General features: G+C 45.1%; 1 protein-coding gene across 1 annotated transcript in view; it reads right to left on the bottom strand.

Moving 5' to 3' along the window:
• Nucleotides 1-566: 566 nt before the first annotated feature.
• LOC114703667 (chondroitin sulfate proteoglycan 4-like) overlaps nt 567-23,017 on the bottom strand; it is a 70,244-nt gene continuing 47,793 nt past the window's right edge. The window contains exons 8-10 of the mRNA XM_028884522.2: nt 16,702-16,871; nt 4,255-4,438; nt 567-2,687 (exon numbers count right to left, since the gene is read on the bottom strand). Coding sequence (XP_028740355.1) covers nt 646-2,687; nt 4,255-4,438; nt 16,702-16,871 — 2,396 coding nt within the window. The 3' untranslated portion in view covers nt 567-645. The remainder of the gene's footprint in view (nt 2,688-4,254; nt 4,439-16,701; nt 16,872-23,017) is intronic.

The raw sequence follows: 23,017 nt of genomic DNA on the forward strand, positions 1-23,017 counted from the left end.
AAGCCAACCCAGAAGGCTCCACAGAGGAGAAGATGACACGTCAATATTACATAAATTGACTCACTGATGCAATTAATGCCATCTTCCGTGGAGACAGAACTGGCACTTCCTGCTGACTCACCAAGAGTGACGCGTCCACGAAAAGTCAGCAGCTCTTCCCCCTTGAACTCCACGCCCCAAGTTAATGCTTCTGCTTCCTGTAGAACCCAGATGCTCAGCCGGACCTCCGTGAGGAGCGTAATTCTTAACAGAGACACATGCATTGAGAATGGCAGGTCCAGAAACACAGCCATTGTGGAGAGCCGAGGAGTGCTGTCACAGCGCTCGCCAAGGCACCAGACAGCGACTGTGTAGTTAGGGTGGCCTTCCTGTTCAGTCCGCATTCATTCCTTTGTCATTACAGTCCAGTCCCGATCTTAGTACTTGTACGCAGTGAGTGGTCAATATGAGCAAGGAAAGACAGATATGGAAGAGGGAGGAGAGGAGACAGGAAAGGAGAGAGAGAGAGAGAGAGAGAGAGAGAGAGAGAGAGAGAGAGAGAGAGAGAGAGGAAAGAGAGAGGGAAAAGGAGAGAAAGAGAGAGAAAGTAGATGAGAGGGAGGGGTGGAAGAGAGAGGTGGGAGAACGGGTGGGGGTGGATCCCATTTATACCCAGTACTGGTTGTGTTTCAGTGCGGGGTTGGTTTGTCGACAGAGCTTGGCCATGTCAGGATCCAGGTTCAGCCACGCCTCCCAAGGAGCGCATTTCTCTACAGGCTCAGTCCCTGGAGAGGCCATCTGATCGTACCATGGGGGCAGGAACAGACTGGGAGTCGGGCTGCTGGCGCTCCTCACCAGGGGAGTCACGGTGACGGTAGGAATGGCTCCGCCCCTCTCTGCTCCACAGCTGGGGGATGGGGATTCAAGGTTGGTCTTGGGCTGCAGAAGAGGGCTAGCCTTCGCCTCCTTTCGGCTCAGCAGCCAGACGCACAGGGCCACCACGGTCACCACCAGGAGGAGGAAAACAGCACCCAAGGGTAGGATGAACGTCAGAGGGTAACTGCCGTCTCTGGGCTGTATGGCTCCCCCAGGAACGACTCTGGTGGCAGCATGTGGCCAAATGACCTTGGTGGGGAAGACCTTGCCATCTCCTTTTGGTTCTTTGCCATTGAGCTGTCCCCAGGAATCAGTCCCCTGCCATCTGATCCGGGTCAGATTCCCTGGAGTTTCTGTCTGAGTTATAACAGAAGCCGTAAGTTTCTTCTGAAAGAAAACTGAGGCCACGAGGCTCTCTCCGGTGATGAATAAAGGCACACGTGGTGTAGATGTCTGTAAAGACAAGGGGTCTGGTGGCACTATGATAAAGGCCAGCTGGCCTGTTGCTGGCTGCACACGGTCTGCGCTGAGCAAGAAGGTGAAGGAGTCATTCAGTCTGTCCGTGCCTGTGAGATTAGCACGCGGCTCAAGCACCAGCTCACCTCGGTTGATGTCTCTCTGGGTGAAGCGAGTGATCTCTTCCATCACAGGGCTGTCCGCTGCTCTTCGGACGAGTCGTCCGTGGGTGGGAGGCTGTGTCACCTCAAACGTGGGGTCACTGTTTGTCTTGTTAGCTAGCTCGGTGGCGTCGAGGTCCTCTCTCTGCAGCTGACGGGCCACCCCGTTGGCCACTTCCAGGTACTGCGTGACCCGCAGTAAAGGCTGCACCCTGATGCCCAGCGTCTGCTCTGTCAAGTTGCTCTCCGCGGTAAACAGGGAGAGCCGCAGCTGATCTCCGGAGGCTGTGAGGTTGGTCATGTGGTAAGACAGTCTTCCTGAGTCCAAATCCTCCTGTCCAAAGCTGGTGACCGCCTCGTTTTCAATCAGCAAGTGGCCACTTTGGAGGGGTTGTGTCATCCTGTAGACGATCCGCAGGCTCCTTCCATTGGTCACTGCAGAGAGGTGAGCGTTGGTGATGGAGGCCGTGGTCTGGCCTTGTGGGAGAAGCAGGTCTGTGAGGTTCACCAGAGTGATGGTGATGGGGATGACATCCAGGTGGAAGAGCTTGTAGAGAGGGCGATGTTCACCGTCAGTCACACTAAAATAAAACACTCCTGAGGACGGACTTCCATCTTGGATGAACCACACCTGAGCATTATTGATGTCAGATTGTGTAAAGTGCTGGACAGTGGTGTCCAGATCGTGAGCCATTGCCAAAAAGCCATTGTTGGGATGACGGATGATCATGTATTGGATTTCATTTGGAGGACTGTCTAGATCGTCTACTTTTAGGATTTCAGGTCCCACAACCAACTTACTGCCCTGGAGAACTGTCAACCGAAGCCCTTTGGTCTTTAATTCTGGAGGCTGATCATTCACAGGGGTGATGGTAATGTTAAACATCTCTTCCAGAAAGTCAGCCTCTGGCTTGCTAGTGGACTTGTTCTTTGGGTTTGGCCAAACAGCAAAGGTAAAATTATCAGCCAATGATTCAGAGTCATCATGAAGATACGTGACTCCAAATGCATTAACTATATGCTGGGAGAAGTAGGGTTGTCCTGTGGTGATGTTTCTGTCTCCAACCATAATGGTTCCGTGGCAAGGAAGAGCTGTCACCTGGAACCAGATTTCGTGGGAAGACCGCTGAGGCTGGGGTAGTTGAAGTAAGAGGTTGGAAGCATCTAACTTAGACTGGTCAATGAGAACTTCACCTCCCTCCTTTACAGAGGCTCCTGTTGGAACAGTGAAAGAACAAAGAGACATTGAACCAGACATTGCAGGTGAAGGCCATAAAGCTTTCTCTCCCAAGCACACCTCTCAGTGGATTATTCTAAAGACCCAGGTTGCTCAAGCACCTGAATTAGCATATGCAAAATAAAACTTTAGCATAAACACATCTACGGAAGCCAAACAGAGGTCCCTCAAAAAAAACTGAAAATAGAACCATCATCTAACTCTACACTCTTAGGTGCAGTCAAAGAGCTCTTAGTCAGCATCCCACAGAGAGCTGCACATCTATATGTACTGCTGCATTATTCACAGTAGATGGGATGTAAGATCAGGCTAGATGCCCATTAACAGATCAATGGTAAAGAAAATATGGTACATATATATGTACATATATACAGTGGAATCCTACACCACCATAAAGAAAAAAAAAGGAATCATGACATTTTGGGGGAAATGAATGCACTTGGAGATGATTTTGTTAGATTAAATAAGTGAAACTCGGAAAGACAAATGCCGCATGTTTTCTCTTACTTGAAAAAAATCAAGATTTATGAGTGCATGCGTGTGTGCGTGCGTGCATGCGTGCGCTTGTGCTTGTGCATTTGGAGGTCATGAGAGTACAAGAGGCATCACCTGAAGGGAGACGGGAAGTGGAGAGGATAACACACATGTGGCAGGAAGGCAGAGGTGGGAATGACCTAGGAAAGGGGAAATGGCTGGAGCAGAGCACGGGGAGGAAGTGGGGAGGAGAACCATTGGGAAACAAACGCAAACAACCATTAAGTCAACATTCCAGGCCAGCAAGCTCTAAAACCTGTACGTTCGTTTATAAGATGTTCATTTACTGAACTTCTCTTGCTATGGAGACAGGCACAGCTATCACTAATTCTTCCCCATTCATCGTTTTCATTTTTACCAACAACTTTCAGTCATGGGCAGGATAAAGCTCCCATTTGGAGGTGTAAAGAGATCCTTTCAAGCCACAGGCGTTCCTCACCTTTAGGCCCACAGGAAACACATGGGGGCTTGCAGAGTAGCTAACAGTGGTTGTAACTGTGTCCGTCTTACTGAAGAGGGCGTGGCATTGACAGCAAGATTATTTTCTCTCTTCTACAACAGACAGTTGGCGGTGTGAGAGCCCAAGTGACATCTTAAGTTTTAATGACTGTGCCTTAGAGAGTCATGAAACAAAAAACGCCTCTCATCTGCAAGCCCAAGGACAGATAGTGCCTGAAATGCTGGAAGTTATTGTTCATGGGAGATGATGAGCCATGTTTCCACTCCCCTAAACAAGTTTGTTTAACCCATCTGTACTGGATGTGCTTGATCATATGTGGGTGGGAGGTACCTAGGCAGGAAATATGCCAGGATGTATGCTTGCTCCTGATTGGACCTGATGGGAAATGCAATGAATTATGGGTTTTCTTCTTAAGCCCTTGCAAAACCTAATTCAGGGCCATTTCCCAGGAACCTAGGTAAGGTAGTATTTAATTAAGGCTTGCTTCAAATTTGGCTTTAGATTGTGGTAGTGGTCTTATTCTCAACCAGTGGGATTAATAGCGGCAGTACCTGTATTTGCAAGCAGCCGGCTTTGTCGGCCCGACTCATCGGTCTCATATGAAATGGTAATCCGGAAATCCTCTGGACCCAATGTTGCAGGAGGGGAGGATGCTGTGAATGTGAAGGAGTCTTCCGATGCCCACCCTGTGTTCTCGAGATCCACATGCTGGTATAGGATCAGCCCTTCACTGACCTGGCCAGAAGGAAGAACAGTTAGCAACCAGCTGCTGGGAGACAAGGATCAACACACATTCTAACTGGAGGAGACATGCTCTTTTTAGGGCTTCCTATATTCATGCTCAAATTATTCCATGTATTTGCTTAAAGGAAAAAAAATGAAAAACAGGGTGAAACATGTGAAAAACTTCTTTTTCACAGCTAGGAGATTCTACTTCACACTTGATGGAGTCATGAAAGAGAAGCACGTGACTTGAGATGGCCACGCCCTGGAGTGCCTTTCCTAAGGAAACAGTATACTACTAAACAATCTTACTTGACAGACAGCACCAGCCATTATCAGCTCATATAACAAGTCTTTATTGTGGATGGCACCGCTGGCTTTCCGTCCAACAGACTATTTGTGATCAAATCCTAGACATTACACAATCTCATCTGTAAACACTTCAGTAAGTACTCACTCATACGATGTGACTTCCAAAAGGGTGACCACCACTATCAGCATTAAAAATAAAACTAATTCACTGGGGACTGGAGAGATGGCTCAGCAGTTAGGAGCACTGGCTGCTCTTCTAAAGGACTGGGGTTCAATTCCCACCACCCACATGGAAGCTCACAACTGTCTGTAACCCCTGTTCCAGGGGATCAAACTCTCTCACATAGACATACATGTAGACAAAACACCAATGTATATAAAATAAAAAAAAAAATTAAAAATAAAAGCTAATTCACATTAGCAAATAGGCAGCCAGAGTCCAAATTTCTCCAACAATCTGGCCCAGAAAGAGAGACTGAAACCATGCCTCTATGAGATGAAATGTGAGGTAAACCTGTGCAGAGGGCTAGGAATTTCGTCACCAAAACCCAAATGACCTTCAGAACAACTATGGATAAGTGTGGATCTCCACTGTGTGGAGTATCTATGGATAAACCACTGAGTACCTGGACTCTGGGACTGAGGAGAGGAGGGTGGTGGGTTTTTATTTCCTATCCATTTAGATTTGTCCAGCCACCTTCCATCTTAAAAAAAGAGTCATTAGAAAGCCGAAGAGTGTGGAATCTCAACCGATAAATGAAGCAGGAAAATTATCACTTGGAAACTAATAGCCCTAACAATTCAGGTAAGAATCCTAAAATGATTACTAAAACTACAGGCTAAAGAGTGGCGACGCACAGGGTATGTAAATGGGTATAACGCATGTCCTCATGGGACGCTTACTAGTCACAAGACAGGATCATTCCCTGCAAGGGGAGAAAACGGAAACCCAGGGAGAGATGGCTGCCATGATGAACATAGACAACATCCCCAACCTCAGGACCAAGTGAGCATTGGGTAGGAAGCTCTGAGAGGACCCAGCAGCTCTGTAGCACAAATTTTAAAAGGTCTTATTAATAAAATCAAACCCGGAGCCAGATATTGGGATGAACGCTGGAAGATCAGAGAAGCAGAGCAAGCCACATCCAACCTCACTTGCCAATTCCTCAGCCGATCCTGTTTCCTCAGACTGGAAGCCTCTGAGTCCTCATCCAGAATGAATCTCAGCTGAACTGCTGCTCAAAAGCCTAAAAGCTTAACCAGCTCTAGTTCCTGGTCCTCACACCTTATATACCTTTCTGCTTCCTGCCATTACTTCCTGGGATTAAAGGCGTGTGTCACCATGCCTGGCTGTTTCCAGTGTGGCTTTGAACTCACAGGGCTCTGGATAGATCTCTGCCTCCAGAATGCTAGGATTAAAGGTGTGTGTGCCACCATTTTCTGGTCTTTATGTCTATCTAGCGGCTGTTCTGTTCTCTGACCCCAGATTAATTTCTTAAGGTGCACAGGAAATTGGGAGACGCAATATCACCACACAGCTCTCTTGGTATTCCTGCCCAGAATGCACAACCTGAACCATGCCCAGGATACATAACCTGAATCCCTGTCCAGGATATAGACTCTAAATGTGATCCAAAGGAAAAACTAGGTAAAACATCAGATTATAATCCAACTGAGGAACACTCTACAAAGAACTGTCCTATATTCTTAAAAGATGGCAAAGTTGGGCTGGCAAAATGGTCCATCTGGTTAAGGTACTTGGTCACCAAGCCTGATGATCTGATTCCATCCCCAGAACCCACAAGGTGAAAGGAGACAACTAACTCTCACAAGTTGTCCTGTGATAGCCACACACATGCACGTGCACACACACACTTACAAACACACAAAATAATTGTCATAAATTATTTGAACGATAAGGTCATAAAAGGCACTATATTAATAACAAAGGAATGGTTCAAAATTAAAGGATACTAAAGACACATGTCAGCTAAATGTTATTTTTTTTATATTGTGGGTAATTTCCCCTTTCCTATTTAGCACATTTATTGCAACAATTTGGGAAGGTTTAACATGACATCTAAATTGCATATTGACATTGTAACAAATGTCAATTTTATAAATTTGAAAATTATACAGTGATTATATATGAAACTTGCCTGAATTTTAGAAATGCGTGCTGAGAAAACGTGTGTGTGAAAAGATAATAAGTCTTGTTAAATGCTAAAATTTTGGGAATGTGGAGGAATAGAACATGTGAACTCTTTATACTTTTTGTGCTTATTCCACAACTCATTTCCAAATACCGAGCTTAATACATTGAGTAATTCTCATTGTTTTGTCGATTTAGGAAGGAGGCACCATTCCCTTTTATGATGACCAACACAGGTAGGATGAAGGAACCAACCCACAAGAGCCTTGTACACTGAAGACAGGGAGCGGCCGCCATCTCCTGTGCTGATGTGCTGGTCTGTCCCCACCCTCCCAGTTCCCATCTCCATCTCCCCATGACCCCCAATGCAGTCCTTTCTAAGACTTTTAACAAGGTTATAATTCAGTGTCATTTGTGAATGGGTATGTATACTTCCAAACCTTTCAAACATATTTTTATTCATTTTCTGACAATTTTACACATGCATAGAATGTATTTTGATCACATTCACCCTATCATCATCTCTCTTCTGCTCCCAGTGAATTTGTTCATCTGCCCAACAAATCTCCCTCCCTCTTACTTTGAGAGATGTGTGTGTGTGTGTGTGTGTGTGTGTGTGTGTGTGTGTGTGTGTGTGTGTGTGTGTGCCCGGTTTTGGGGCTGCTTACTAGATAATGGACAACTTACCACTGAAGAAATGACTCCTTCCTCCAGCATTGGTTCCAGATCTTAAAACTCTCCACAGGTAGCTTTTATTTAAAAGGAAGATAATAAAGCATATTTTGGATTTCTGTGATCAAATTTCTATCTCATATTCTTGATTTCTATGTAATCTCCAAGAATAGTCAAACGCTCGGGAGAGAGATTTGGCTCTCAGATCTTACTGGGCTTTCTATGATGGGCTACAGTTTTCAGCTGAGAGGCTTCTGGGAAAGTTGGAAAGATGAGCATCTGGAGGACTCTGCCCTTGCCCCAACTTAGGGTGTGATAGTTAATCTCAACTGCAATTTGATGAGCTTTGGAATGACCACGGTGATAAATCTCTGGGAGTGTCCGACAGGGATTTTCTAGATTAGGTTAACTGAGGTGGAAATGCTCTGGGCACTAGCATTTCATTTCTCTCTGCTTCCTGACTCTGTACACCGTGACTTCCTCGTCATGATGGACTGTTTCCCCTGGAACTGTAAGTCCAAAGAAACCCTTCTTTCCTCAGTTTTCTGCCAGGCACTCTCTCACAGCGATGAGACAAATGACGATCAAACGAGACTAGTTGACAGCAGAGTTGGGACCAGAGTATGGATTGTCTGGCTTATATATTCAGAAGGTGTGTTCTGAAATTCCAGGAGCCCAGGAATGGGGAGACTCAGTTGAAAGTATGACCGGAACAAACAAATGCCACTTCGTTGTCTGGCCTGACATCCTATCATATCTATATCCGATTTTTCCCTGTCAGCTGCCTATTCTTCAGCTGTTGATGTAAATCTCCTGCCTCCCTCTTGAAAAGACACATGTGACTGCACTTAAGGCCCACCTAGATGATCCGGACCACTCTTCTGATCCTGTAACTATTAACTGCCCCTGCAAAGTCTTCCATGAAAGGGAACATTCATTCACAAGTTCCAGAGACTCGGGCCTGTTACTGTCAGCGGCTACTCTACTTGTATATAACTAAATCAGGGCACCCAGTGCTATCTTCTGCTCTTTCATAATTATAAACTTTTGGGTGGCCTCATTTGGTCATTTTATTGAAGATCTACATACTTACAGTGGCATGAGGCCCTCGGGACTCTTCTATATAAATGAGGATTTAATCCTTTCTGTGAGAGAAAGCAATAGTTATAGATAGTTATAGATATACTTCTGGAGCCCTTCTAGTAGATTGCTGACAGACCAGTCCAGTCATTCAGGGTCATGAACCACAACTCATCGACAATTATTTGGGTGCAGTATTCTGTTGCCAATTCTAGTAGAGATTTCTAAGTGTTACCATTCAGGAATGAATGCCTTTTCTGCCCATTCCTGCTAAGGAGAGTCAGTCTCACTTTATAACAGCCTGTCTCCTGGAAATTCTGCAGTCATGGACACCCTGTGCTGCCGGGTTTTCTGATCAGTTGTGGGAATCTTGCCATGTCTGTGCCCAGCTGTTCTCTACAGCCATGATGATGGTCTCCCTGGTGGAGAGGGAATACGCTCCAAGAACATTTAGGGTTTAGGCCCAGTGGGATGGAGTTCAGACTCTGGGCACCATAGCTGTGAAAAAAGACATTTTTAATGCTTTTAGTCACTGTTCTAGTTTGCTTTCTGTTGTTGTGATAAAATATGACCAAAAGTAAGGGGACAAAGCATCTATTCGGTTTACACTTTCATGTCACAAAGGGATTATCTGGCTTACACTTTGGTGTCACAGTCTATCATCAAGGGAAACCAGGGTAGGAGCTCAAGCCAGAAACCGACTCACTTGCTTCCCAAGGTCTCTCAGCTTGCATACAACCCTACATCACCTGCCCCATGATGACACCACCCATAGTGGCCGGGTCGTCCATCCCACATCAATTTTCAATCAAAAAATACCTACAGCCTACCTGGAGCCCAATGTCATGGAGGCGTTTTCTCAGCTGAGCTTCCCTCTTTTTAGGGGTTAGTTTTCCGTTTGTGTCAAGTTGACAAAACTAAGCAGCACAGCCACGCTGTGTGGTCAATGGGAACTGACAAGGAGAGGGAATAAGCCCCCCTCACTTTTCGTAGAAAGAGCCAGCTGTCTAACAGAACATTTCTGACTATTCAAAGCCATTGGGCCAACATCCGTCAGCCAATCTTAAGTTTGAACAACGAATTGGAGGCTAAGTGACACTAGCAAAAACCCACTACATATGGAAAAACACTCTCCACATAATGCAGCGAAGTATAATGCCGAACAAAATCGCTGAAAGAAAAATACTGACGGAAAACAACACTGACAAGGGAGGGTGGTTGCCACTAAACCAGTGAGCCCAAGGAGGCACAGGGTGGTGAGGCAGGAGCATGGATGATAGGAGGACTGATCCTCTCTACTCAGCAGATCCAAAGACAAAAGCCTAATAAGACACTAAGCTGATTTTACTCTCCAATAAATTACAATAAATTAATTTACAGCCTTTGGGAAATGTGTCTATAATTCTCTAAAATATATATGTACTATGAGAGCAATAAGTCCAGATTTTGGAAGAAGGAGTAATTGGACAAAATTAGTAATTAAGAAGGATGGCTTTGTAATTTCCTCAATGTGGTCCTGGAAAACTGTTATCTCTGCTGCCGGAGCAGCAGAGCTCAAGACATGGCGCCCTGCCCACAAGACCACAATAGCCAGGATGCAATTACTAACCTTGTGGGGAAGGAAAGAGGCTGGCTGTCATAAACCTCAAAGCCAGAACACTTTGCTGTCTTAATGACTCTAAATGATCGCAACAAGCGGTGGAATGAAAATCGCTCAATTAGCTGTGAGCTGGACTTGGAAGCCATGAGCGTGTTTTGTGGAATTTGAGGCTTACTTTGTTCACGGGTTCTTGGAAAGGGACAGTTATCATCTCCAAATGTGTAAGAGAGCTTTCATGCCATTTGAGTCTGATGGTTGTCTTCTCTGTGGATGTCTATGTTTAATTCTTCAGGACACATGATTTTTTTTTGCAAAAGCGTCTGCGGGTTAGCTTTACCCCCTTAGGATTCGATGCTGAAAAACAAGGTGGGCCACTTGCTTATCTTGGTATCAGACATGACATGGACATTGAAAAAATAGTGAATTTATTCTGGGCTAAGAAAATAATGGTGGGCGGATGGCATCACAAATATTTCCTTGCAGTTATTTTGCCAAAGGATATTAAGCATAAGGCAGTCAAGATTTTCATACGCTATTTTTACCCCACGAGCACTGATAAAAAATGGTTATTTCTGTTTATCCATCGCAAGCAAAGAAGCTATGTGTTTTAGACACAAACGACGCAGTTTAATCTCACCACACGGCCCCGGCAGGTAGAGAGCCAAGGACAAATTAATTCCTTCGGTGGAAGGAAAGGGTGGAAGAGCACTCAGCCATCCACTGCCCACAATGTCCCTTTTGAACACTTGGCAGGTCACTTGGCTAGAACGTGAGTAGAAAAGCGGATCTAGGGAGTGGAGTCGTAATTAGCTATTTGGTAAGCTACACAGGGCAAAACAGCTCTGAACTTTGTATGTAATTGAAATTACTTCTTGAGTACTATCTTTTTTTTTTTTTTTAACCCACTATATTGAAGAGGCCTGATGAAGGCAGGTATGCGCTAATTGGGATCCTCAGGGGGGATTTCAGAGGAAAGTTTCCCACTCCATTAACACAGAGCCGGAGGCAAGAGTTGCGGCACCCACTGAGCAGACCCCAGACCAAGTGACATGTTTTCTGTCGTCCCCTCCACCTCCATAGCCGGTCGCCACCATTTCTACTTTTCAAATGCCCTAAAGCTGCTAGGTGGTAAATCTGAGGTATGCTAAAATGTCTGGGAACTGAGCAGGGTGCCGTTTGATAGAGACTATAAACTTTAGGCTGTGCCAAATCCTGTCCATCATTGCACGTGGAAAAGGAATCGGTGTGTGGAGGGGACAAAGGAGGAAGGTGAGCATCTTCCATTTCTCAAGTCACAAGAAAAAAAAAAGTTCATTTCTGAACATATAAACTACCCCGGATTGGAATGCTTTCAGTTTTGTTTAATATGGGTGTGTGGTGTATGGTGTGCGCGTACGTGTGTTTGTGAGGGTGTGTTTGCACGCGCATGAGTGTGTACATGCTTTAACCCACGCTTGTGCACACAGAGGTCAGAGCAGGATGTCCCACGTCTTCCTCTCTCACTCTCCACGTTATCGCCTTCAGACAGGTCTCTCACTGAAGCAAGGCCTGCCATTGGGCTAGGCTTGCTGACAATGAACTCCCGGGGGTCACTGTCTCTCCCTTCTCAATGCTGGGGTTACAGGAACATTCAGCCATACCCAGCTTTTATGTGGGTGCTGGGGATCTGAACCCGGGTCCTCACACTTGCACAGCCAGTGCCGTCTCCCTATCCCTGGAACGCGTTCAGATTAGTGACCGTTTACTGTATGAATGGGTGACACTTCTTTCTGTCTTGATATCAGTTGAACATTGTATTGTTCTCTGATCTTGCTTTTTCACAAAAGCACGCACTATAGTTTGTATCTGAAATGTCCCCCAAAGACCCGTGTGTTGAAGGTTTTGTTCCCTGGCTTTGGTGCTATTGGAGCGAGGGGGTGGAACCTGGAAGAGGAAGAGAGATCATTAAGGGTAAGTCCGGTGATCGGGATGTGCCCTTAAAGGGGATACTGCAACCTTTGCCCCTGGGCCCCTTCCTCTCTCTGTCTCTCTGCTTCCAGACCTGCAGGAAGTGAGCATTTCTCTACCCTGTGCGTCTCACAAGCCCCATTCCAAGCGCCAGCTGACAATGGACCGAAGCCTCAGGATCTATGAGCCAAAGGAAACCTCTAAGGTGACTCTTCTCACATATCATGTCACACTGTCGGAAAGCCGGTGAGCATGTGTGCATGCGTGTGCGTGTGTGTGTGCGTGTGCGTGTGTGTGTGCGTGTCTGTGTCTGTGTGCATGTTTCAGAAAACAAGATGCACACTGAGACATCAAAATAAGCTATGACCCCGAAAGAACCAGAGTTCGTATATTTTTTTTTTTTTATTTTTATTCCTCCGGGGTTTCCTTTGTGTTCTCTTCTCCTTTAGAAAGCACATTACTGACTTTCTTGACGACGGTTGAGGTGGAAAGAGAGACAAGGTCTTCAGAGTGACAGGCGTAGATGGTTAACCCTGTACGCCCCTGAAACGTCTCTGCAGTCGCTCTCCGCTGCTCCTCCCCTCCTACCACGCCCTCTTGCTCCGACTGTCACGTGACAGCCCTTGGAGATCCCCATCCTTGGGTTTCCTTGTTCCTCCAGCCTGTGCTCTGGCCAAGGGTGGAAAACTCAGACCCTGCCTGAGCCCTCCTCTACTTTCTTAGCTCTCTCCTCTCATCATCCCTGAGGGAAATGTATTTGAGAACTCCGGGAACTTAAGGAAATAAGAAGTGGGCCATACGGTGAAGCAAATGTCACTCTCCTCTGATGACCTCATTTCCATTCATTAAATGACTGTAGCACATCAGAGCAAACACCATCCAGTTCCAGTGTAGCAGAAAATCGCCTCCCCCTGGGAAACTGGCCTTTTAAATTTGAGGAGTAGAAAGGGACTTTTCACATATCCAAGAACAGAAAGCTAATCTGCCTTAGCCACCATCTAATTAGCGTTTGCAACCCCGAGGATGTCCGGTCGCCTCCCCATCCATCTTGAATAGCAGCTGGACTTTCTCAGTCATTTTGACGCCAGTTTGCAGAGCTCCTCATTCAAATTCTCCAGTGTGGTCTATCCAGGCCACCTTAAACAACTGCTCCGTGGTGATCCCTCCCTAAGGGACAGCTAATGTAGCCTGTGTGACTGACCCCACTGATCCTCACACCCCACCTGAACCATGCAGGTAGGTCACATGACCACCTCTAAGTCACCATGTGGCCTCCTGGAACAAATACCTGTCTGATTTAAAGTTACCCACGCAACCTCCACTTGGAAAAGGTGCTTGGACAGCACTGGATCCAATGGAAGCATTGGCCCTTGAGTTCTCTCTTTCTCTGTGTGCTTTCTGTATGTATATGGCCTTTGGGTGGGCCTGATAACCCTAGGATGCATAAGTAATGCAATGTTTCTAGCATGCATCTCTCATGACCATTGGAAGAATGCTTTCCATCTCAATGAACCTCAATTAAGTGTGGGGAACACGCTATGCATTTTACATCGGTTACTATCTTATCCACATTTAACCACCTGGGAGAAAGCCATGGCTAATTCATAGGAGCCTGACCTAGACTCCAGAGCCCTGGCTCTGCTATCAATAGGCTGTGTGTGAACACAACTGCTGTATAGGTCTGAGCCTGCAGGTGGAGAGGAATAATACAATGGTAGGCTATGAAAAGTGCTTCGGACATGATGTATATGAATGTGGTTTCAATGATCATTGTTATGACTCTTAAATATAACAAAACATAGGTTTAACAGCTGTGTGATTTGCCCTGAGTCACAAGGGTAACCTAGATCTCCTGAGTTTGTGCCAAGGAACTTCTGCCCAGTCACAAGCAGTCACCAGTAGGTCTCTGATACCTAAACAATAAACTCTACATACCACACAGCAAAGGCACCAGATAGCTGGTGGGTGGAATTATACGAATGATAGACATATCTGAGATGATGTTTTAGGGAGAAAGGAATTATTATATCAGGCGTGTGCCTTGTGTACACAGCCAGACACAGACTTTGTATAAAACTCTACTGATAATACAACAATTTCTTTTTTGTCCTTTGATTCTAAGTGTTCAACCAGACCTCTGGAATGGCAGGTGCATGTTCAGCCGAGGAAAGCTCCATGGGAAGGAAGAGCCAAACACTGCCCGTGTTCTATTTGATACCAACTCCTCTCTCTGTCCCCCTGATCTGTGGAATGGCATGGGTTGTTTCTACCCTGTAGCCTGGCCCTGTGTCCACAGGGAGAACTGTCTCAGACACCCCTGTGCAGCTCTGAGCTCCCACACAACACTTCTCTCACTCTGGCTCACACTTGTCATGGATGACAGGGTTTCCTGGATACCAACTATCTATTCACAAAGGCAGAAAGAAGTAGAAAGGGCAGGGAAGACATTACCATCTGAAAGTAACGGGATTTTATTTAATCAAGACTTGGCTTGCCCAGGACCTTATATTTGGCTTGATGCATTAATTTCTTGTTTACAAATGTGTTCTATTGTAAAGGTAGTTTGTTTCCAGAGAAAAATACACCCTGGCTTCCAGTGGTATACATAGTTTTTAGTTTGCATCTTAGTGCACCATGGTGGTTAGACCATTGTTCCAAATATTCAGTGCCTCCTCTCTGTGTTTATCCAGCACACCGAGAGCGGGCTGCCTCATGCGGCCTTCTTTGGCCAATGAAATGTGACTACAAATGACATTCTAGAGCACAGGCTGCAAAGTTATCCCCATGTCCCACCATCGCGCTGCCCTTTGCTGCCGTCAGCATAGTGGACTAGAACGAGCCAGGCTGTTCTGTTCGCTAGATCCTGAAACAAAGAAGACATGTGTGGACAGCAGATTTCCAGAGCCACCCCGCAGCTGCCATACGATGTAGGTGAGGAGAACCTTTTCGTTATAATGAAACCACTGGGACTTGGGGGTTTATTGGGATTGTAGCAAAAGCTACTTAATTCTAGCTACCATATTCTCTAACACTTATTTAGATCATATTGATGTTAATCTAAAAATCCTACATATTCACAATCAAAAGGTGCTGAAAATACTTAAAGTGACCAGTCATTTTTTTTTTTTTTTACAAGAACTAGAGGCAATATACTCTTATAGAAATAATATCATTCTTGTTAGTATTCAGAAGGCGAACTGGCCGTAGGCATATTTTGATGCTTCTGGGCACATCTTAATTCCCCTACACAATGGAGTTTTCATTCTAGGTGTTTGTTTGTTCTGTGCCCTGGAGAAATCTGCCGACCACAGACACTATACTTCTTTTCAGCGTCACACTGGAAGCTTAGGCTAGCCTCCTGATCCACTCCCTCAACTGCACAACGCACAAAGACAAGTAAAAAGCAAAAGTCAAGACTGATCTCATCATCCAGAAAGAGCCCAAAGGTTAAGAACCCTCACTATTTCCTCTGAACTTGATTTGAGATTTTAAAAAATTCATTACTGGCCCAAAGCTGTCACCGAATAAATTGTCAGACTCAGTATTTCAGGACACGAGAAAGAGGACGAATGACAAGCCAGAGGAATGCCTAAAGAATTCTGTTTGGGAATTTTACTCTTAGGATATGAAATAACATAGAAACAGACATGTGTGCTCCACCCAATTCCTGGCTGGGAGGCCAAAACAATTTTAGTACTTATTCATTTCAATAGGAAGCTATGTAAACCATGGGTCTGGTAACAGTACCAGTGATATTCAAAACACCCTGGATACAAACTACATGTACACACGATTATAATATAGTAAATGAAGTATAACATATTAAATATAAATATACATATACACATACTTTGGATTTCCTCTTAAAGAACCCCCCCAAAAAAGGATTTATTTATTTATTTATTTTGGTTTTTTGAGATAGGGTTTCACTGTGTGGCCCTGGCTGTCCTTGAACTCACTCTGTAGACTGGGCAGGCCTTGACCTCATCAAACTCACAGAGATCTGCCTTTTTCTGCTTCCCAAGTGCTGGGATTAAAGGCATGTGCCACCACTATTCAGCTATCTGTCTATTTATTTCCAATTGTGTGTGTGTGTGTGTGTGTGTGTGTGTGTGTGTGTGTGTGTGTGTGTGCAGTGCATGTGAATGTAGGGACAGGCAGAGCCCCAAAGAGAGGAAGCTGGATCTCTTGGAGCTGGAGTTAGAGAATGTTGTGAGCCTTGAACTTGGGTCTTCCACAAGGGCAGTACTTGCTCTTAACTGCTGAGTCATCTCCCCAGCCTCAAGTACTTGTTCTCATTTGTTACTTTCAGAGTTTAAACTAGCATACTGTTTCTGACAACTGTTTCTCAGGTTATGTTCCCTAGGAAGAATCCTGTTTGAAATGAAATGAGGAGCTCTCTGTGCCGTGGCCCACGTCTAGTTGGTTCAGCAGGATGAGAGGGAATGATAGGTCCTCCCTGCTCAGCCCCGCAGCCCATCTTGGTGACAGGACGGGGATGTCAGGACTCACCAGACGTTGGGTAAAAACGGACACGTCCTCTGTGCGGTTGTCAGAGTTCATCTTCAGCAGCCTCCCAAGTCTAGGGGGACTGACAACCGTATAGGTTATCGTTCTGTTTCCTGCCTTCTCATCGCTGGTCACAGCTCTCAGGGCGTGAGATGAAAGTGCCTTCGTGGAACCTAAGATTCAAATATGCATCTAAGTACAAAGCACACAAAGGTGGCCGGCTCCTCCAACAGTCTCTCTAGACTTCTGAGAACGGCCTGGAGAACACACCGATATGAATGGGAGGGCTAGCTATTATCCAAAACTGGACAATGGGGGCCGGGTAGTGATCCCTGGGATATCTTCTCATGGACGTGACTTGCTCCTGAACCCCAGGAAAAACCAGCTCCTCAGAGCTTCTCCTCCAGCCAAGGCCTGGCATCTGTCTGATTCCCTAGAGAAAAGAGTCCGTGTCAAGGCCTCTGCGGCTCAGCCCTGGGTATGTAAAGAAAGATCTGATTGTGTGGTGCTGGGAACCCAAGAGACTGTGGTTCCTAGGAGGGTGGAGCTTGCCTCCTAAGTAAGTATGAGGAAGCTCCCTGGCCTGCATCAAAGGCCTTGTGAATGTCAGGGTTTTGGGTATTGAAGGACCATCCTTGTAGGATGGAAGGTCTGACTGCTCAAAGCTTCCTTTGGGACCAGAATCTTCCCACATTTCTTGTTCTAACCTTCTCAAAAGGGCTTTAGTATGAGTCCTCTGCAGAGCAGCCCTTGGAGTAGGTATTTTGTAAATGACTTTTGAGTTTTATCCAATAATATTAATAAATAATAGCTATTTATTATAATATTATAGCTATATAATAATAAAATAATTATTTATTCAATAGTAACCAAGCCTCCTAAATGACATCCAGTTTTGTTCTCCTTCCTTAGCCTTTGTGGTCTTGGACAGGAAGGGCCACCATATTTGATATTTAAACCACATTAGGCATTTGATCATTCCAAGGAGAAGGCAGCTCTGGGTCTGGATAACTTCCAAATTTGCAAGGACTGTTCTGAGTCCTCATTATGGAGGCGCCATTCAAAAGACCGGAGCCTCTGAAATGAACACTAGGCTCTTGGGGGTGAGGGAGGTGAGCCCATGGAATCCTGCCTCAGGTTCAGGACTTCTCTCACAAGTTTAGCCGCTGCACAAAACACTCGTGTGCCGCTTAGAAGTCCTCATACATTCTTCTCACTGTTTGCTGTAACCACTTGCTGGCTTCTAGAGCTGGTGGTCAAGATTAGAGGTCACATTGGGCAGGCTGAGGCATGTTTCTGTGCCCTCGATCAATGTTATAAAGTCATAACCGGGGCTCCCCTCTGTCAGCTGTCAAGTTTCCTATTATATATATTATGTATAGTCCTGACCACCTCAATATCCAACTTCCCCTTCCTCAGCTACTCTTTGGAACACCCCCTCCATGCCTCAATTACTCTTCTTATAAGTGGCCCTGTTTCATAACTCAGTTCTTCCTTTACTTCCCAGGTTATCTTTAAGGGACAGGAAGTAAAAGGGGGGCTCTTTAAAAGTGTCACTTTTTTTTCCTATCCAAAGGACAGGAAATCAGTTTGTCAAGCCTCCCTCTATATCAGGCAGCTAGTCACCATAGTCAAATGAGGAAGCCAGCCTGAGTGCACGTACCAGATGAGCTACAGAAAACGTGGGGCTCGGTGGGAAAGGGCGCTTGCTGCCAAACATGAGGACCAAAATTCAGTCCCTAGACCCTGTATGTGTAAGGTGAGAGGGAACTCTGGTATCCTACCATAGGCACACACACACACACACACACAAACACACACACAAACACACACACACACATACACACACACATACACACACACAAACACACATACACACACACATACACAAACACAAATACACACACATACACACACACATACACATATACACACACAAACACACATACATACACACATACACACACACATACATACACACATACACACACAAACACACATACACACATACACACACAAACACACACATACACACACACATACACATACACACACATACAAACACACATACACACACACATACACATACACACACATACACATACACACACACATACACACACACAAACACACATACACACACACACATACACATACACACACACATGCAAACACATACAGATACACACACACAAACACACATACACACACACACACACAAATAAACAAATGTAATTTTAAAGGTTTTTAGGAAGAAAATGTGATCCGTCTACACAGTGTAATCCCTCCAGCATATACTATGAATCCCTTCTCCTCTCTTTTAGTTCCTCCTACAAGGGACAGATGGGTCACTGACATCATTTCCTTTCTTTCTTTTGTGACCTGAGGTGCAGGATTCAGGAGAATTTGGTCCTTTGTTGGTGAACTGCTTGACTCTGGACTTACAGAAGCTTGCCTCTACAGCATTACCACAATACTTTCTGGGTTAATCTCTCCAACACTAGAGACCAACATTCCTTGAACAAGAGCCAAGTAGAATTTGGATAAACAAAAAAAACTACAGCCTAAGGCTACAGTATATTCCACCATGCCACCACTAAAGTTAAACAAACAAAATCTATGGTAGAATTCAATGTGAAAAACGCTTACAAAACCTCGTCTTGAAGAATCAGTCACCGAGAAGGCAACAGAACCCATGCCAATTAAATATGTACAAACACCTCCCATATATACATATATAGATTCATGTTATACACACATAGCTATATGTGCACTCAAATGTATGCAATAAAATAAGACAAACTGAAACATTCACTTAGAGTAACTATTAAAAACTGATATTCAAATTTGGCATAGCATAGAAGGTATAGTTAGTCTTAAAACATTCCAGTTCTATGCACTCTAATAATTATTTTGGCTTGCCATGCACATTTTATAAGCATCAAGCCAGGGCTGAGTGTACAAAGGAGCTAACACAGAAACTTCCGAAGTCTGATGAGCTGCAGAAGACGTGCAAATGATACGGTATGGACCAGATGTGAATTCAATTTCTTAAAGGCTGAGTTTTTTTTTTTTTTTTTTTTTTTTTTTGATTGTTACTAACTTACACCAGGTTGCAATACTCCCCCAACCAAAGGGATTAAAGTGTGTAACATTGCTACGTAATTGTTGTGACTATTAACTTGCTGCACATTTTTTTTTTTTTGGTTGTGCATGTCACTATATCAGTAATGCTCAGGAAACAAAATAAACACCTACCCTGATGTCCCTTCCTTGGGGAACTGACATTCTATAAGAGACAGCCTGGGATGCTGGCCTACACGTAAGGAGTATTATATATTATACAAGCTCTAGATCTGGGATCAGAATTGCTATGCTCCCTGGAGAGCTTAAGGCTTCTGTAAGCTCTGAGACACTGAGACCTCCTGAGTCTCCTATCTTTCAACTGCCAATGGCGATGTTCAGAAGTTGTGTTGTTCTATACTATTTCACTTAAAATTTTATGATAACCCAATGTAGTAATTCAAAATGGAAGCATCAGTAGCTGAATGTCCAGCCTATAATAGGAATAGATTTTCTACTCCTGCAAAAGCTCTAAAACAAATCATGCCTCTACAAAAACAACAGACTTTCCCCTGGGATTTTAGAATATGGAAGTTCTGACCACATGGTTCTGCAACAGCCAACAGCCAACATCTTACATCATACCCAGAGGCAAGATACAGCGTGCCTCCTTGCCCTTCACGGGACACGGCATAACATGATGAGGATGGGACCTTTCAAGGAAGATACAGAACGCGGCTTCTATCATCACCTTACAGCTTCACACACACACAGCAGCTAGGACAAAAAGCCCTCAGGGGACCGCTGAAGGCGCCATGCCGAGCAAGGTTAGGTGGGTCCCTGGAAAGGGGACAAGGTGACAAAACCACAGGAATCATGTCCATGCTAGGTAACTCCGACATACAACTGGTGGCCCCTGCTGCTTGGGAAAGCTAACACAAGACAAACAGTAGGAACAGCAGGACCAGGTGGGCCATGACATGAGGTCCACCGGAACTCTGGGACTTCTGATTCCAGTCAGGAGCTTTCATTGAACATCAGCACCACTCAAGAGAGGTGGGTATGAAGACTCCTTCTTCCTCCTGGCAGAGCTACAACAGGAAACAAGGCAGGGTGGAGACGTGGCGACTAAGACACTCAACTGAGCCAACAGAGCAGGGAGGGGTTTGTGAGAGGGAGGCCAGCATCTGAGTTCCAGCAGTGAGCTCTTGAGACACGCAGGGGCTGCATAGACGCAAGACTTGCTAGAGAGAGAAACAGTCACCAGGACTGTGGCCAGTAATGCACACAAAGCTGTAAAAGCTCGACGTTTTACATGATCTTCTGAAGGTCAAACAGGAATTTTGGCCACTTTAATATATATATATATTTTTCCGGCTACACTGATTCAGTAAAACATTCACCAGAAACTCAGAAGTGTCAGAGCTACTGTGCTTCTGTCTTCCCCCTAATACAACTGTCATTAATTATTAAACCAGACTTTGCTGGGCCCTATGAAAGGTACTTAATCTCTTGCAGCAGCCACAATTACCCTAGTTTTGGAATCTTAAAAATAGATTACCATGTTTTTCCGATTGCTGAAATGTAGCTGATTATTTGTTTTTTAAAACACTAAATGACTTCCTAATGGCCTTGAGGGCAGGGGGGAAATGGTAGATGTTTCATACTTATTCAGAGAGAAAATTTACAGAGCATGGGAAAAATCAAGTTTTATAATAGAAGAAGCAAAGGTGACAGATCCCTTGCTGTATTCGGAAAGGTTTCTCTCTGCAAAGTTAAAAGCTGAGGACAACTGAGAACTTAAAAAGGAACCTTTAAGGGTGGGGGCGCAGCTCAGTGGTGAGGGCTGCCCTAGTTTCAACCCTCAGCATTACCACCATCACAATGAAAATGAACGAAACATTCCAGCAGTTACTGTAAAAATAATAATATTAAAAATAATAGCAAACCAAGTGTCCTTTTCCTTGAAGTCTGTTATGGAAGCAGGAGGGTTTGCTCCAGCCCTGGCCGCCAATTTGTATTTTCTCCTTAAGTCACAGAGAAGTCACCAACTTCCCAAGGATATGTCACCTTATTCATAAGTATTGAAATACGGGTGCAGTGTCCAGTCCTGTGATCCCAAGGTAGTTCAGCTTTAAGACCAACTAAGATTTAAAAAAAAAAAAAAGACAAGATGGTTCAGTGGTTCCCAGCACCCACCTGGCGGCTCACAACCATCTGGAACCCCAGTTCCAGGGGACCTGATGCCTTGCTCTGACCTCTGCAGGCATAGGCATGAACAGGGTGCGTAGACATACAGACTCATACACTCATACACTCATACACGTCAAATAAAATAAATAAATCTAAAAAAAATGTTTATAATAAGCCAGGCCCATTCCAGAGACTCCCATTCAACTTGTATAAAGTTGAGAAGCAGGCACTGCTGTTTTTAGGATTGCTGGCTAGCTGGACCATAATAAATCAAGTCATCAGTGTCCCTCTCCATCTCTGTTTGATTGCTAATGTCTGTCCTTTAAATAGGTTATAAGGCTCTGGCCTTTCCTTCTTTCAGGCCATGTTAAGATGTTATTGTTTCCACCTCAGGGCTTTTGTGGAAATAACAAATTCCAGCTGTTTTTTCTCTCTTTATTTTTTTACCCTTGCCATTGGGTAAATCTTTCCCCTCTCCCAAGAGCGTTGGCCAGAGTGGTTCACTGCTCCTTCTATACCAGCCTGGCTTAGGTTATTGGCAAACAGCCACTCAAAGCCAGCACTAATGGAAAACACTGGCAAACCCTGGGTGCTGCAGTCAACCTTCCGATTCAATCCATGCAGTGTGAAGAAAGTAAAAGGACATAGGGAAGGCCCTGAGTTCAGTTCCCAGCACCGTCCGTGTACCCGGGGCATGGTAGTGCAAGCCTGTAAGTCCAGCACCCGGGAGGCAGAGGCAGGACAATCAGAAGTGCAAGGTCACATGCAGCTACACAGTGAGTTCAAGACCAGCCTGGGCTACAGCAGATGGAGCTCCAAATGCATGAATAATGGAGGTCTGGGATCTGTACAGAGAGGAGAGTAAACTACATAGACAGGAAAGACAGCCCCTTCCATGACTCCTTCCCACCGCTCTTCTCAATCCTTCCTTCTCCAGGGAAGAGGCAAGGGGAAAGACAGAAGGGTTGAGAGTACCAGACTTGTTACTGTCAAATCTCTGCCGAGGATTCTGTGGGGGTGGAGGACTTAGGAGATGTTGCTAGAGTCGCTCACAGTGAGGGGC

This window comes from Peromyscus leucopus, chromosome 11, assembly GCF_004664715.2.
Source record: "Peromyscus leucopus breed LL Stock chromosome 11, UCI_PerLeu_2.1, whole genome shotgun sequence".
NCBI classification, from domain to species: domain Eukaryota; kingdom Metazoa; phylum Chordata; class Mammalia; order Rodentia; family Cricetidae; genus Peromyscus; species Peromyscus leucopus.